The 15861-nt window shown below is 32.9% G+C and overlaps 1 protein-coding gene across 1 annotated transcript; it reads left to right on the top strand.

The window, feature by feature from the left end:
* The first annotated feature begins 5697 nt into the window (after positions 1 to 5697).
* On the top strand, positions 5698 to 14096 carry LOC145093699 (uncharacterized). The gene is made up of 11 exons (XM_079031921.1): positions 5698 to 6024; positions 8097 to 8201; positions 9980 to 10089; positions 10178 to 10380; positions 10482 to 10763; positions 12060 to 12118; positions 12226 to 12262; positions 12369 to 12440; positions 12522 to 12672; positions 12807 to 12941; positions 13570 to 14096. The coding sequence occupies exons 1-11, from the start codon at positions 5991 to 5993 to the stop codon at positions 13969 to 13971; spliced, it is 1590 nt and encodes a 529-aa protein (XP_078888047.1). The 5' UTR covers positions 5698 to 5990; the 3' UTR covers positions 13972 to 14096.
* The last annotated feature ends 1765 nt before the right edge of the window (positions 14097 to 15861 follow it).

Genomic DNA, 15861 nt, shown 5'->3' with positions numbered 1-15861 from the left:
CCAGATCCGGACCTTGATCCTAATCCTGATCCCCCTGCGCCATGACACGTCACCACCATTCTGATCTGAAATACCATAAAACAAAATGATCAAGATATTCAAAAAGGGGATCTTTCCACACTGGTCTCCTTAGAGCTTATATATCTAACATTAGTTCGGGTATAGGTCCTATGCTTTCAGTAGTACGAGCCCAATACTACCTTCCACGCTTACCTGTACGTTCCCCAAGGCTCCACCTGATAACTCTAGTTCATCCCAGAACAAAACATATCTCATACACTATCGCATAAATCAAATCCTAGGCTATTCTAAGATTTTCTCTATTCCCATCAAACCAGAACTCAAATCAATCATAACAGGTAGCCCTATGCATGCAAATTATACACAGAACAAGATTAAATAGACTATCGAATAACAGACTCTACCCTAGAACCACAACCAGACAAGGAACAGGAAATAAGGACAAATCAATTATTCTAAGGCTATAAGATCTTAACCGTATAAAATTTTTAAATCATACACATAGCAAAATCCATCCGATTATCTCATTCCAAATATCAATATAGCATGGCTAACATATTGGGGAAAACACTTAGTTGAGCTCGGCCGATTACGCGCACTCTCCATTTTTCTTACAAGAAATCAGTTTTGAGAAGTTATTAATTTTGATTTTGAAAAAAAAAACAATTTTACCACTTCCTCAGTTTGAGTTCTGACACACTCGGGAGTATTCCCGAATCCCTCAAACCAAGGCTCTGATACCAACTTGTAACAACCCAAATTTCCAATAAATTTTTTTATGTTTAAGTAACGAAATCATTTGCATAAAATATAAAATTCCAATCACATTTGTTTTCAAAATCCATAACATCAGACAATTTTTTCATAATATCAGAGTGTCCCCAATTAAATGCCAGAGAGTGCATGTCGCGCCATCACTTCGGGCTCTTGCCCTTAGATCCCAAAGTACCTAAAACAACCAACAAATTGTAAGCTAACGCTTAGTGAGTTCCCCATAACATACCCCACACAATCCACATAATCATATAAGCCATATCAACCATACAAGCCATGCATACAAACATATACGGATGTCGTGGGCTCCCCCAGGGCCTTACACCTATGTGTCATGGGCACCCCATGGTCTTACTTGAAATGCAATGGGTATCCCCACATGGTCTTATAACCAAGTGTCATGGGCACCCCCATGGTCTTTACCTGGAATTCCATGGGCACCCCCACATGGTCTGACAACTAAGTGTCATGGGCACCTCCCATGGTCTTTACTTGGAATGCCATGGGCACCCCCACATGGTCTGACATCCAAGTGCCACGAGCTCCCCTTGGGGTCTTCCATGCAAGTATCACAAAGACAACTAGCATATCATGTACCACATAATCGACTAGCATACCACATAACACGTAATGGGCCAGCCTTGGTGCCTTTGACCCATTGGTATGGTGAGGAGACTCACCTCAAATGCGAACTGTAGTTGAGTAGGTCCAAACTCCGAGTATCAGCTCTGCCACCTCCCTAATCATAAACAATTCCTTCGATACAACTCAACCCTTCAAACCCCTTAAAAGTTAACCCTAGTCAAGGTCAAAGTCAAAGTCAAAGTCAATGCTCCAAGTTGACCTAAATCGTCGAGTTATCCCTATAACTCATTGAGTCCATCCAAAATCCAGAATCGCGGTGTTGCAATCCAACTCATCGAGCTCTCCTCCAACTCGTCGAGTTCCTCCGTTTTCAAATAGAATCAAGGTAACTCCAACCCAACTTGCCGAGTTCCATTGTGAACTAGTCGATTTTTTTTAGTCTATCAACTCACTTAATACATTATGCCTTTTTTCTCGAATCTAAAGGTTCCAAACTTCAGACCCCCCTTCATAAAGATGTCTAGAAGGGTAAAGTTTCTGACTTTTACCCCCAAGATTCACCCAACAAGCTCTAAACCCAAACCCTAGTTCCTTTAAGGAAGGTATTGACTCATTAAGCCCCTAACCCTTACTATAATCTTCCAAATTACAGATCTGATGTCCAAGGGCGGGCAAAGCACATAAAGTTTCCAACTTTACGTCCATACATGCTTGAAACACTCTCCAAGGTCCATTTTAGGCTTCATAATGGACATATTGAATGAATGGGACATGGAGGCTATTAAAGTTTGCAACTTTAAGCCTCAAGACATCATGGAAGGGTCTGATCTAACTTGAAAACCCCTAGAATCCATTTCTTTTGGACAACTCCACCCAAGATCCCAAAATCATGCTTAAACTTCAAGTAACGAGATCTAGCTATCTACAAGATAAGGTGTCGACCTTATACCTTTGAGATGTTGCTCTTAAAGAAGATTTACTGGAGCTAAAGTCCTTCCTTCAAGCTTGGTGCTTCCTACCTCCAAGATCCCTTCAAGAATCACTAAAACCACTCTTTAAGCCCACCACACTCCAGACATAAGATGAACTTGGAATCTAGGGTTTCTCTAGATAAGAAGGCAGGTAAGGAGGCCAGCCAAGGGAGTTAATGTTCTTTATATAGGGTGCAATGCTTGAAAATTAGGGTTTTCATCCCTAGTGTCAACATGTCAAGTTGAGGCTCCCTAACTAGTGGAGTTGGGTGCTTAATTTGCATGTCCAAATAGATCCCGACACGACGATTTGGAGCTCCCCAACTCGTCGATTTCCAGCCCAGAACCCCAAAATGTTGAGAAATAAATATTATCTGGACCAAGAGTTACACTTGGGGACTGTATTTACTCATGTAGGATAGATTAATGACTCTTGATATAAGCTCTCTTACATGATCCTTGTTTTCTTGTGGTTATAGAGTACGATCACCTGTCTGGATGACTATCTCACCTATGAGTATATATGACCATGTATTCCTTGGATTGTTGATATTTAGTGTATGTTATAGTGATCTGTGAGATCTGTATCATGGTATCGAGTATGCTGCTATGTTGTAGTGATCTGTTAGATCTGTATCCTGGTATCGAGTATGCTACTATGATGTAGTGATCTGCTAGATCGATGTCCTTGTATCGAATATGTTGTTATGCTTTAGTCATATGTTAGATTTGTATCCTGGTATCGAGCATGTTGCTTTATTGTAATAATATGTAGAACTGTATGTTGTTTGTGCTTGTTGGTTATCATCTATGGAGTGCCCTTAAGGACTGTCTATGATCATGTAGGATAGCCTAGGAACTCTTGATCTAGGCTTTCTTGCATGCTCATGGTTTGGTTGTGGCTCTAGAGTAGGATCATCTGTTCGGGTGACTATCTCACCTGTAGTAACTTATGATTATGCATTTCATGGAGTTTAGTTGGTAGCGAGACTGTATGTTGTAAGAGGATTAGTAGGCAGTATTGAGCTGTATGATTAATGTTGGTTGTATTATGTGACTTCTTAATCCTTAGTTGTTTACGTGTCGACATGTTGTGTTTGGTTTGGGTTGAGGCGGTCCTGTTTTGTGCTGTAGGCCAAGATACCTGGTGCGGTCCGTCTGTACGCCATAGGCACAGGGGCTCGGGATGAGCGGTTAGGTTGATGCGATAATGCCAATAAACCCAGTACAGTTGGGCATTCAAGTCTGATGACTGATTGGGCCCATTGCTCGTTTATTTGTTTGGTTATATGTGGTATTTTAAGGGAAACTCACTAAACTTTATGCTTACTCAGTTGTTCATTGTTTCAGGTATCATCGGTGGCTATGGTAAGGCCAATAAACCCGATATAGTTGGACATTGAAGTCTGATGACTGATTGGGCCTATTGCTCATTTATTTGTTGGGTTATATGTTGTATTTTGGGGGAAACTCACTAAACTTTATATTTACCCAGTTGTTCATTGTTTCAGGTATCATTGGTGGCTATTGAGGATTCCGTGTTTTCTATGATACTCTGATTTTTAATAAATGTATCTGAAATAAACGTTTTTCTTGATAATGAATTTATAACTAGGAAGTTTTACTTAAATAAAAATGAAAAATTTTTGTTGTCAAAATTGTACGTTATAAATAATAAAGCGAAGTTTGTTTTTATTAATCATAGGATATATAAAAAATTTGAGTAATAAAATTGCTTGGTCCATTATATGTACTATACCAAATATAAGAATTTAGTTGAACACTAATTTAGTTGAACACTATGTAGGGTTTGCCATCCAATAAAACGTTCTAATTTGTACAAACATAGTATACAAGGTTTTCCTTAAAGTTTTCGTATATAACTTTATTTCCTTTACCGAATGATTTACTATGCATTTGATTTGAAAATTGTGATATAATTATGAAAAATATATGATATTTAGTTATTAGCTAATTTTACATAAATACTCATTGAAGTTTAGAATGCCTCTAAGTTATTAACTAGTTTTCATTATTATTGGAAATAATAATTAATATTAATAATAATTTGTAACGTATGTAAATTATTCAAACGAACTATATAAATTCGAACGATTTTATAAAGCGTATAAAGCTGGATATATATCTCTTTGTACAATACAAAAAAATATTATATAAAAAAGTTGATAATAATAATAATAATAATAATAATAATAATAAAAACAAAAAATATATAAAAATACAAGTCAAAATGTTTTTTATTTAATTGATATTAATAGTAATTAGAAGTGTAGTGGTACAGTTAGCAATTGGATACCTAGAATAATATTTTTTTTAACGAGTAAATTACATGGATGGTCCTTATAGTTTAGGGTAATTTATACATTTGGTATATAATTTATTTTTTTTAACTCAGAAGGTCCCTTCTGTTTGTTTTTGTTACGCGTTTAATCACTGTCTTACCTAAAAAAACTATTTTGTCATTGATTTTTTAATTTATTTAAATAAACACACCCCAACCCCACCTCCCTTACTTTACCTTACCTACCCTACCATTTTTTTCCTATTTAAATAATAGTTTTTTAGGTAATATAAGGACCAAACGCGTAACAAAAACAAACATTAGGGGACTAAGCGCATAACAAAAACAAACAATAAGGACTTTCCGAGTTAAAAAAATAAGTTAAAGACCAAACGCATAAATTACCCAAACCATAGGGATCATTCGTGTAATTTACTCTTTTTTAACTTAACCTGCATACGGTGTACCTTTTCGTTGCTTTGTATCATTGTATGCACTTGTAGTTAGACCTGACAATTCGTATATTTGTGTTATGAAAACGTGTCAGCTATAAATTTGATACGATACGATTATACAATGAGAAATAAGTTTTATCTCAATTTTCTAAATGTATTCATGTCGTGTATTCGTGTCGTGTTGTGTCGTGTCTTTCACAGATTCATGTATTTGTGTCTGGAATTGTCAGGTCTACTTGTAGTTGGATAAATTGATCAAATATTTCAAAATAACTTTAAGAAAACGTTTTATATAATATAAAATAATGAAAATGAATAAAACTATTTGAAAAAAAAAAAACAAAAAATAAAAACTATTACATCAATTAATTAGTGCAATTTCGAACAAGGTTGTTTTGACAAGTGATACTCATACGTAATCGCATTCGAGGTGGACATGAATACCCACAAACACCTCTTTTCCCAAATCAATAAAATATGATATATAAAGAGAGCAACGTGGGTCAAGTTTGAAATTCCAGATTTGTATTTTGTTGAAATGTATGAATTTGACCCGTGCCATTGACGACTCAAAGTCTTAAACACCCAGCCGCGCGAGCTCCTCTTCCTCTTTCTAGATGAATATAAATACATGCATCCTCTCGTCATAGATTACATGATTTCAGTTCTAGTTTATTGACTTTCCAATTATCAACTAATTTATATATAAAACGAAATCATCCTTTCAAGAAAAGGTATTAATTTGCTTTTTGGGAACGTTTACATAAACACGAGATTTGGATTATCGATGTCGTCTGCTTAAGAAACACCTGCGTTTATACGGTGATTATATCAGCTAGCCCATAACCAGTTGAAGCTTATTCAGTTCTCCGATCAAATATAATGAAGGCTGCCGGAAAATTCTATACCTTTCCTTGTGAGTTAAACTCTCTCTCTCTCTCTCTCTCTCTCTCTCTCTCTCTCTCTCTCTCTCTCTCACACACACACACACACGGTTCACACACACACACACACGGTTTTGGTTAGCAAGGCTAGAATCTTTGGTGTGGGTTTGCATGTAGGGTTCTTACGTAGCCGATGACTCTATCATTTGTTTATCTAGACATTTACGTATTCATAAAAATTAATTCGATTTATAAAATTATAGAAGATAATTTTGTTAAACACTGCTTGAATTAGTTTTAGGATTTAGAGCTTTTAGTTTTAGCTAAAGCCAAAATCCTAAAAACTATATGGACATGCCCGGAATATACATGTTTGTTTGTAGCGATAGAGTTTACTATTTAAAATATGTCTAAACATCATATAAATTTCAAGCACTTCCCACTAATATATTTAATTTGGTTTCTTGTAACTTGAAAATAGAAATATATTTAATTTGGTTTCTTGCACAATATAAAGCAAAGTCTTTCTTTTTGTCAAAGTAGGGAGGCATAGTGGGATGCTACGACTTTCTTGGCTTTAAAAATGACGCTTTTTAAGACTTTAATTACTTCACTCATTTTAAAATATATCTACCCTTTTTATTACGGTTAATTACATATTTATATAACCACGTTCATTTATTTTCCCAATATATATAGGTAATGGGATTAGGCTTTTTACCAATTTATGTGCAAATGTTTTAATTTTTCACTAACTTCTATCAACTTATACGATAAAAGTTAATGTTTTACTATTTTGTGCATGCATAAAACTATTAATCATTAATAATAATAATAATTAATAAATATAAACATGCACTTATCTTTTTTAAACTAATGTGTAAGTTGATAAATTTAATTACTAATTAAATTAAGACTTAATTACTAAGGATAAAAAACGCATACAAAACAATCATACAACTATCGATTACTAAGGATAAAAATGTAAATAGCTTTGAAAGTATTTTATAATACAAGTGAAATTGTTTTTGAATGAGATGAGTAATACTGATCCTCTGATTATTACTTCATATGTTAACCATTTTTCTTAATTATTTTACAGAAAATAGTAAAAAAAAAAAACTCAACATTACAAAAATAGTCATCAATATTACAAATGGATTAGAGTCATTTGCGATTTTAGCATTTCATATGCAAAGGTACAACCTTTTAAAGCATTGATGTGCAGTGTAGGTTGTACGTTAACAATTTTTTTTTTGAGTTCTTCAGTTTTTCGGTTATAAATACCCCCTCCCTTCTCCCATGTTTATAGATGAAGTGAGTTCATCTGGCGATTTACTCTGCCTTCATTTGTAATTTTGCGGTGATTTTTTTTAATCAATTTTGGCATTAAATTAACTATGAAAATGATCTGCAAGGTACAACCTTGTAATTTTTTAATTTTTTACTACGAAAATAATAGATTTACTCGTCCATAGTTTTCTTCTTGAGAGAGTTTACCCAAAGAAGAATTAACAAAAATGAGGGTTCCAAAAAAATTTAGGAATTTATATTTTGAAAAAGGGCAAATCACAGGTGGTGGGAGAGAGTCTATCCACGAACATACAACTCCTAATGGACACATAGGTTTTAAATGCTTGTACATTCCCATATCAATTGGTAAAATCACAAATAGCTCTAATCCATCTGCGATTTTAATAGTTATTTTTGTAATGATAAGATTTTTTTTTGGTTATTTTCTACAAAGAGATTAAGAAAATTGTTTAAATTTGTAAGTTTTCTCTATATTAATTTTCTAGACGAAATTATCTATGTAAAATTGAATAAATTATTGTTTTTTTTTTTTATGTAATATAAAGAATGACAATAACGATGCGGTATTATCTTATATCTGGATAATTTTTATTTAATTTTATAGCCAAAAGATATCATTTGACCGACTTATCGTTACTTTATGTTGACAAGATGTACGTTTACAAATTTTCATCATTTTAACACTTGAAATTTTATGTGGACAATAGTTTTTGAATATTTTGTTCTTATATACTGTATTATATTTTTGTTACATTCTAAAAATATTGATATCTGTGTTACGAAAATGCAGGGAAAATAGAAATGAGATTGAGCAGAATATGGCTTGTAATGCTGTTGGTTTTGGTTTCAAACCTGTCTCGTATTCAAGGGCAAACCCCAGAGACCACGCTACCAGGTCAACCCGCATTTACTTTGAATTGCAATTACTTTGAATTTGTATTTGCCAACATACATATTAATTGGTGAAACCAATTTTCATTTATGTGAGGGTGTCAATTCTCATGGGAGGGTTGACAATTCTCTAAGATGACATGAAATCTACAAAAACATAAACGAACCCGACAACCCGTTGGTTATATGGGTCGTATTCAGATTTGCAAATAACTATTGCAGCTTGACCTATTTATTTTATTAAATTAAAAGTATAAGACATATCTATTAAATAAATAACAGAGAAACAAATTAATAGGTAAATAAATGATATTTAGACCATTTTCCGGTGACCCATAAATCTGATTTTGATACATAAACCTGCGAACCAGTACAATTAAATGGGTTACTTAGGTTGACATGTTTATGGCTAATTCAGATTATATTTGAACAAGACAACACAAATATTTATATGGGTCATACTCAGGTTAAATTTTTATAACCCATCTATCCATTAATCTACGACCCGCCAACTCAAACACAACACGATTGCTAACCTTACATTTAAGCATGATAAATGATATATATAAGTTTAGGTACCTAACATCATCATATTGCGTCATTTTGCATTATATTTTCATGACAATCAACAAATGTTCTTAAACTTCATCCCTAAACTTTATTTACTTTAAAAAAATTTGGACATTCACCATTATATTCCTCCAACATCATTTCATTTGTAGCAATAGTATATGAAGTCCATCATGAAGTATTCGACAGAAAAACGTGATGTAAAAGGAAGATAATAGTGAAAGTCCAAAGATTTTGGATATAATCAAATTACGAGATTGAAGTTTAAGAATTTTTGGGCAATTACAATTTAAATATGACACAAACCGATATAATATTATGGAGTTAGGTACCTAAGCTTATATAAGGTTGTTAGGTATATTAATTTTACCTATATATATATCTATATATATATATATATATATATATATATATATATATATATATATATATATATATATATATATATAAAAGTCTATGTTTGTGAGTGTATTTCACGGAAGCAAAACGTACATGTTGATATGAATAATGTATAAGTATATTAACGTGTTAATTTCAAGTTTAATCCTTGCTTTATATGATCAATCACTTGCAATCCTTCCATTTGTAAAATTATATTTTTTCCATTTCATTTTTAAATATCATTTTCATTCCTCCATCTTTAACTTTGTAAAATTATTACTTTTACAGTTTCAGATTTTAAACTTTTGTGTTTATTCTTCGTTTCCCTCTCTTACTTTGTAAAATATATTTTTCATCCTTCTATTTTTTTAAATGTTACTTTGACTCTCTCTCTCAATTTAAATCTCTCTCAACTTAAAGCTTTGTAAAATATCATTAGTTTGATCAGTTTTCGTTCCTAACATACAACAAAAACACTAAAAAAAGCTCATGCAAAAAACGGAGGCCCAATTATTAGTTTTAAAGAATTTGTAAATTTTTGTACTTTATAATGTAAATTGTGGTCATCCTAAATTTTACTTTGTTGTAACTTTCGTCATTTGTACTTTTCTTTATGGTTAAAAAGTAGTGGAATTTTTTATAAAACCCATTTGATCTCCATTATTGCCGTTCAAAATTATTTTTAACGTCCAGCATTTAAAAAAACAATATAAATATACATAATGGCAAATTGGCAATATATAGAATACGTACTTTCATTAAAGATCGTACTATTATACATATTGAACACCAACAATAATAGAACCTTTTAACTTTTTTTTTTCGTAACAGAAAATGGAACAGAAACAAGATTAGCAGATGACACAGTAAGACCCGATCCTTTGGAAAGCCTCAAAAAATACAGGGGAGGATATGATATCACCAACGTCCATTATTGGAGCGTAAGTTTTCTTACATTAGTTTTACTAAATAACACTAATTAAGGTATCAGATTTTGTGTTTTTATACGTTGAAATATTGTTGTTGCAGTCAACTGCTTACACAGGAATAGCAGGATACGTACTTGGGGCCCTATGGCTCTTATGCGGCGTCGTATTTGTAATATTCCTTGTGGCAACCACTTGTTGCAAAAGAAACAGTAAACTCAAGAAACACAAGACCCCACCATCATCCCACAAGCAATATTACCTATGGCACATACTTCCCGCAGCCTTCTTCACCCTTTTAGCCATGTAAGCCTTCAAATTTATTCCTACATCAACCATGGAATTGTACCCTACAATTAACATTACATGCATCATGAAAACTCAAACTATTTTACGTTCTTTTTCAGAGTAGGAACAGGGTTAGTACTTGGAGGAAATGCCAAATTCCATTCTAGGGCAGATAAGATTATTGATATCATTATTGATACAGCCGATGATGCATCTGAGACAATATATAATACAACGGGAGCAATGAAGATGACACGTACAAATCTACAAGGAACGAATGTTGAAGCAAGTACAATACGCTTCCTCGACTCCACTTCTAGGCAACTTGACTCAACAGCGGATGATATACAACGGCAAGCTAGAAAGAATCGGCGCAAGATTGATCTAGGCCTTCGCATATTGTAAGTTTGTTATGTTGTCACAATAAAGTGTTGTCTGAATAAACATGTCTACAAATATTTAAGAAAATGACAACAATACTTGAGAAAATGGAAACATACTTTTAGAAAGCTTTTAGAAAGCTTAAGGTGCGATTGGTTGTGGAAAACTGTTTTAATTTTCTAAGAAAATGTTTTCAGAAAATAGAGTTGAGTTTGCACTTTCAATTTTCAGTGAAAATTTTAGAAAACGTGTTTGGTTAAAACTGGGGGAGTTTTCATTTTCCATCTTAGAAATTTGGAAAACTATAAAAATCACTTTTCTAATTTACATACAATTTGGAAAACTGAAAATTTTCATTTTCTTGGAAAACTTTGGAAAACTGAACGAACCAAAATTTCTGTTTTTCTTGGAAAAATTTTCTAGAAAACTCGAAAATTTTTCACAACCAAATAGGATGCATTTGGTTATGGAAAATTGTTTTTATTTTCTATGAAAATGTTTTCAGAAAATAGGGTTGAGTTTTCATTTTCAATTTTCAATGAAAACGCGTTTGATTGGAACGGATAGGGGTGCGTTTGGTTATGGAAAACTGTTTTTATTTTCTATAAAAATGTTTTCACAAAATAGAGTTGAGTTTTCAATTTCAATATTCAGTGAAAACGCGTTTGGTTGGAACAGGTAGAGTTTTCATTTTCCATCTTAGAAATTTGAAAAACTTTGAAAAACTGTAAAAATCACTTTTCTAATTTGCATACAATTTGGAAAACTAAAGATTTTCATTTTCTTAGAAAACTTTGGAAAACTGAACGAACCAAACGCGTTTTCAAAATTTTCATTTTTCTTGGAAAATTTTCCTAGAAAAGTGGAAAATTTTCCACAACCAAACACACCCTAGAATTTTCATTTTCCATCTTAGAAATTTGAAAAACTTTGGAAAACTATAAAAATCACTTTTCTAATTTACATACAATTTGGAAAACTGAAAATTTTCATTTTCTTAGAAAACTTTGGAAAATTGAACAAACCAAACACGTTTTCAAAATTTCCGTTTTTCTTGGAAAATTTTCCTAGAAAACTGGAAAATTTTCCACAACCAAACACACCCTTAGTAAATCCTTTTTTTTTTCTAGACGATATTTATTAAGTCGGTATTTATATACATTAAGTCGAAAGAAACGTCATTTTACCAATTACCGGACTAGATTGTCTCCCCACTAAATCCATTAAGTCAAACAGAAACAACACGTGACTCGATAACTTATATTGCAACGCCTTTGCTTTGTGTTGTTAAATGGTGGTCGTGATTATGATTTCAGGTATATTGTAAGCACTGTTATTTTCGCGCTTAACTTGATTGCGGTTATTGCCTTAACATGTAAGTTTTACACCTCCTCAAAATACAAATTATACTCAATTTGTGAGCTCTTTTGGACATTTTCTGACTCATACTACTTGCTAAATACGTTTCCTTGTGGTATGTAGCCGTTGGGGTTGTGAAAATAAGACGAGCTCTTCACATGTAAGTCGAGTAATATATATATACAACACCTTATTTATTAGTTTAGTCTCTAAATGATTACAAATTGGTTAAATTGAATTCTAATTATTGCATTTAACCGATGCAGTTTGATAGTTTTGTGTTGGTTAATCACTGTTCTATGTTGGGTATTCTTCGGTGCTTACTTCTTTCTATCAAGGTATGTTTATTTCCTGTTTCATTTGCCATAAAGTATGTTTGATTGTTATTATATGAATTGAACATGTATTAAATTCTTCAGATTTGGGGGTGATACATGCACTGCACTTGAGGGATTCCAACAAGATCCTTACAACAACAGCTTGAGCTCAATCCTTCCATGTGATGAATTGCTTTCAGCCGAATCAGTACTTAATGTTGTCAGTGCTGGCGTTTACAACCTCGTGAACCAGGTACCCTTTATTACTTATTGCTTTTTTGCATGATGAAGACGATTGTGGATTCTGAATCCTAATTCCTAAGAGCTAAATTTTAAAATTCTTTAGTCGATAGAATATTAACAAAACAGTGGGTGGAAAAATTGCAGGTGAATGCTAACATAACTCGAATGCAAAGAGATTCTTCTTTTGGAGTATGCAATCCGTTTTTAGGGCCACCTGAGTACAATTACCAACCAAATAACTGCTCTGAAAACGACATCAAGATAGGAGACATCCCTGAGGTACTTTTATGCACCTAATAGCATGCACATTATGGACATATTTTAAGTACGTATATTATATAAAACCACACCAACTGAAAGATGAAGGAATGCAATCCGTATTTTATGTACTTTTACTGTGTTTTTGGGTTTATAAAAGGGTCAAATGCTTGTTTATCTGAAGCAATGCAAATTTTATCGCTCACTGTATGCAAAAAGTGTTTTTTCTACACCAAATATGCGACCATGTTTTATTGTGGACCAAAATATCCAACACTGCAGCATTATATCTAATTAATTAACCGGTTGATGTGTTGTTACATAATCGTGTACTGACTAAATTGAATAAAAATGTTAAATATTGTTGCGTAAATTGGTAAAAATATGAATTAAGGTTTCATAAATTGGAAAAAAATGTTATACAATTTTGCGTAAATCAAAATTTAACCAATGGTGTCTCATGTATTGATATAAGAATGAGAGATGATTGCATATCTAGTTTAGAAAACCTTTTTCTTGTATAAATTACAAAAATATGTGAAACGTTATTGTGTGAACAAAAGTTTATCCGAATAAAATGTCAAGAGAAACAGAAAATTTCGGGATGAAACTTACACTTCATTGACACTATATTTTTCATTTCTTGAAGTTGTTGAGGCTGCTTACATGTGTTGATCCTGTGGACGGAGTCTGCAATGGAGGGATTCCTATATCAGGCAACGACTTTAGGACAGCAGTGGGTTATGCATCTTCCATTCAAATACTCTTAAACTCCTATCCAGGAATGGAAAGCCTCCTTCATTGTCAAACAGTGAAGGATGCATTTTCAGAAATCCTTGAGAACCATTGCAAACCGTTAAAGAGAGAAGTAAAGATCGTATGGGCAGGATTGGTGTTTCTATCAATTGTAATGGTGTTTTTAGTTCTTACATGGACCTTTGAGGCATACCATGAACACAACCATCGGTTTTCAGATGGATCGGTGAAGCCTCATCATGTAGATGACACAATAGAATCTGGTATGGTAGAAGAAAACACACAAAAAGCATAGTGTAAATAGAAATTAATTGAATATTTGAAGGTGGGCATGCATCCTTGAAAGCTACGGTGATCAAGAGATGATGAGGGGAGTACTTTTTGAAAGAACATGATAGGAGATATGGAATGCACAACAACCATAAACAGAAAATATAGAAATTTCACTAAGGAATATAGGTTTGTTTGACAGATCATTTGTTTCTTCTTTCGTTTATTATGGGGACAAACCCCACATATACCATGTAATGATGTGTTACTAGCGTTTTTTTCATTATAAAATATCTCTAAGAGATGTAACCTCCTTCTTTACATTCATTTATATATGTACACTTAGATTATTTACGAACAATTTATAGAGAAGAGTTAGAGTATCTACTTCTATATATACTAGCATTTCGCATTTTACTTTTCCTATTTAATCTTTCGTTTTTTTCTTGTGTCATCTCACCGATTCATTTTCCTCTCATTCTGATCCCATTCTTCAAAACACAAGAACTAGTTGCATTTCACTTCATCTCATCTTTTTAAAATAAAATTACTTTAATTTAAAAAATAAATACAATTAATTAAAATAATGGTTAATAGACACAAAATTAATAAAAGTAGAAATATTTTATTAGTTAAAATAAAAGTTACATGTCCACTCTAATCTTGTATGCTAACTAATGAATTGTGGTTATGTATTTTTGTATTGGAGAATTTTTCTCTACCTTATGCATCCCGCTTCTACCGAATATATAGAAATCGACCCTACTGGTCACCAAGAATACGTAAAATTAACTATTTCCTCATCTGAAACCGTCATCTAAACTTTTCAATGTATACAACATCATCGGCAACATAGTCTTTTATAAGACGATTGTGTCTGGCTTCACGATTTTTCTTCAAATGACATGTTCTTGATCTAAACATGAAGTTTGAGTTTCTTTGTTTTCGTAATATGGAATTTTTATTTTGCCATGATGTGACCGATCGTGTTGCTTCTTATAATGTCTTCGTATCAGACGAACTAGATGATGATGACGATATTGTGGTTCACTATTACAGAAAGACACATAAGATTTGCTATATAGGACACGATTTCTAAAAAAATCAGGTCATACTGCCTTTGTATTCAAAAATAGTCTCAAAACTATGAGTTTAGCAACGGAAGCTTTTTAAAAGAATATCATAAAATAAGTTTTATTTCCCAAACAAATGATCATCATTGAAGACTTAAAAAGGAAAAACATGTCCATAGATGGAAAATGAAATTACAACCTTTTTAGTTCTTTGTGATCTCAAGGAGAGGCTAGATCGTGGATGAAGAATGCAAAGATCCTAAGTAGAATCTCTTTATTTAATTGTATGCACCAAGTCACCAAATCACTTCAAGATGCTAGTCTTTACTTGTAGTTAGTTCTTTTTGAGCAGTAAAAGACTAACAACAAATTAGTCTTAAAAGGATAAGCAACTAAAGCACTCAATACCACACCATTATTGCAAGAGAGAAGAAAGAGGATAGCTCTTAAAAGAACGAATTTTGGAGAGTGAGAGTAAGTGACAAACTATATTTTTTCGCTAACACAAGAACTCTTATATACTTGCATAGATGAGGTCAAGTCCATACTTTCATTAAATGTATGATCCATACTTTGTAAGTAAGCATGGGTGAAAGACCAAGTCAAACAAGTAATCCCCCACTCAACCATGTAATTCACTACTATGGAGGTGGTGATGGGGTCATTGTGTGTCTTTAACTCAAGATTATAACTAGCTTATCCCATGTGAAGTACCTGAAAACATTTAAATTCATAACTATAAGCCAAAGCTTAGTGAATTCCCCTAAAATACCCCACACAACAATATACATATAATGCTTGCACACATGAGCCTACAGTCTGTCCGGACCGCCTTGGCGGGC

This window comes from Lactuca serriola, chromosome 3 (genome assembly GCF_051521515.1).
Source record: "Lactuca serriola cultivar US96UC23 chromosome 3, Lser_US96UC23_V15, whole genome shotgun sequence".
Classification (NCBI taxonomy): Eukaryota; Viridiplantae; Streptophyta; class Magnoliopsida; order Asterales; family Asteraceae; genus Lactuca; species Lactuca serriola.
The sequence above is the reverse complement of the archived record's forward strand: the minus strand, read 5'-3'. Positions and strand labels throughout refer to the sequence as shown.

What these genes read in the sequence shown, in the direction of transcription:
- LOC145093699 (XM_079031921.1), top strand. Translation starts at nt 5,991, where the DNA reads ATGAAGGCTGCCGGAAAATTCTATACCTTTCCTT. An exon ending in CCCAGAGACCACGCTACCAG is followed by an intron (nt 8,202 to 9,979) that starts GTCAACCCGCAT and finishes TTTTCGTAACAG; the next exon opens with AAAATGGAACAGAAACAAGA. An exon ending in TTTACAACCTCGTGAACCAG is followed by an intron (nt 12,673 to 12,806) that starts GTACCCTTTATT and finishes GAAAAATTGCAG; the next exon opens with GTGAATGCTAACATAACTCG.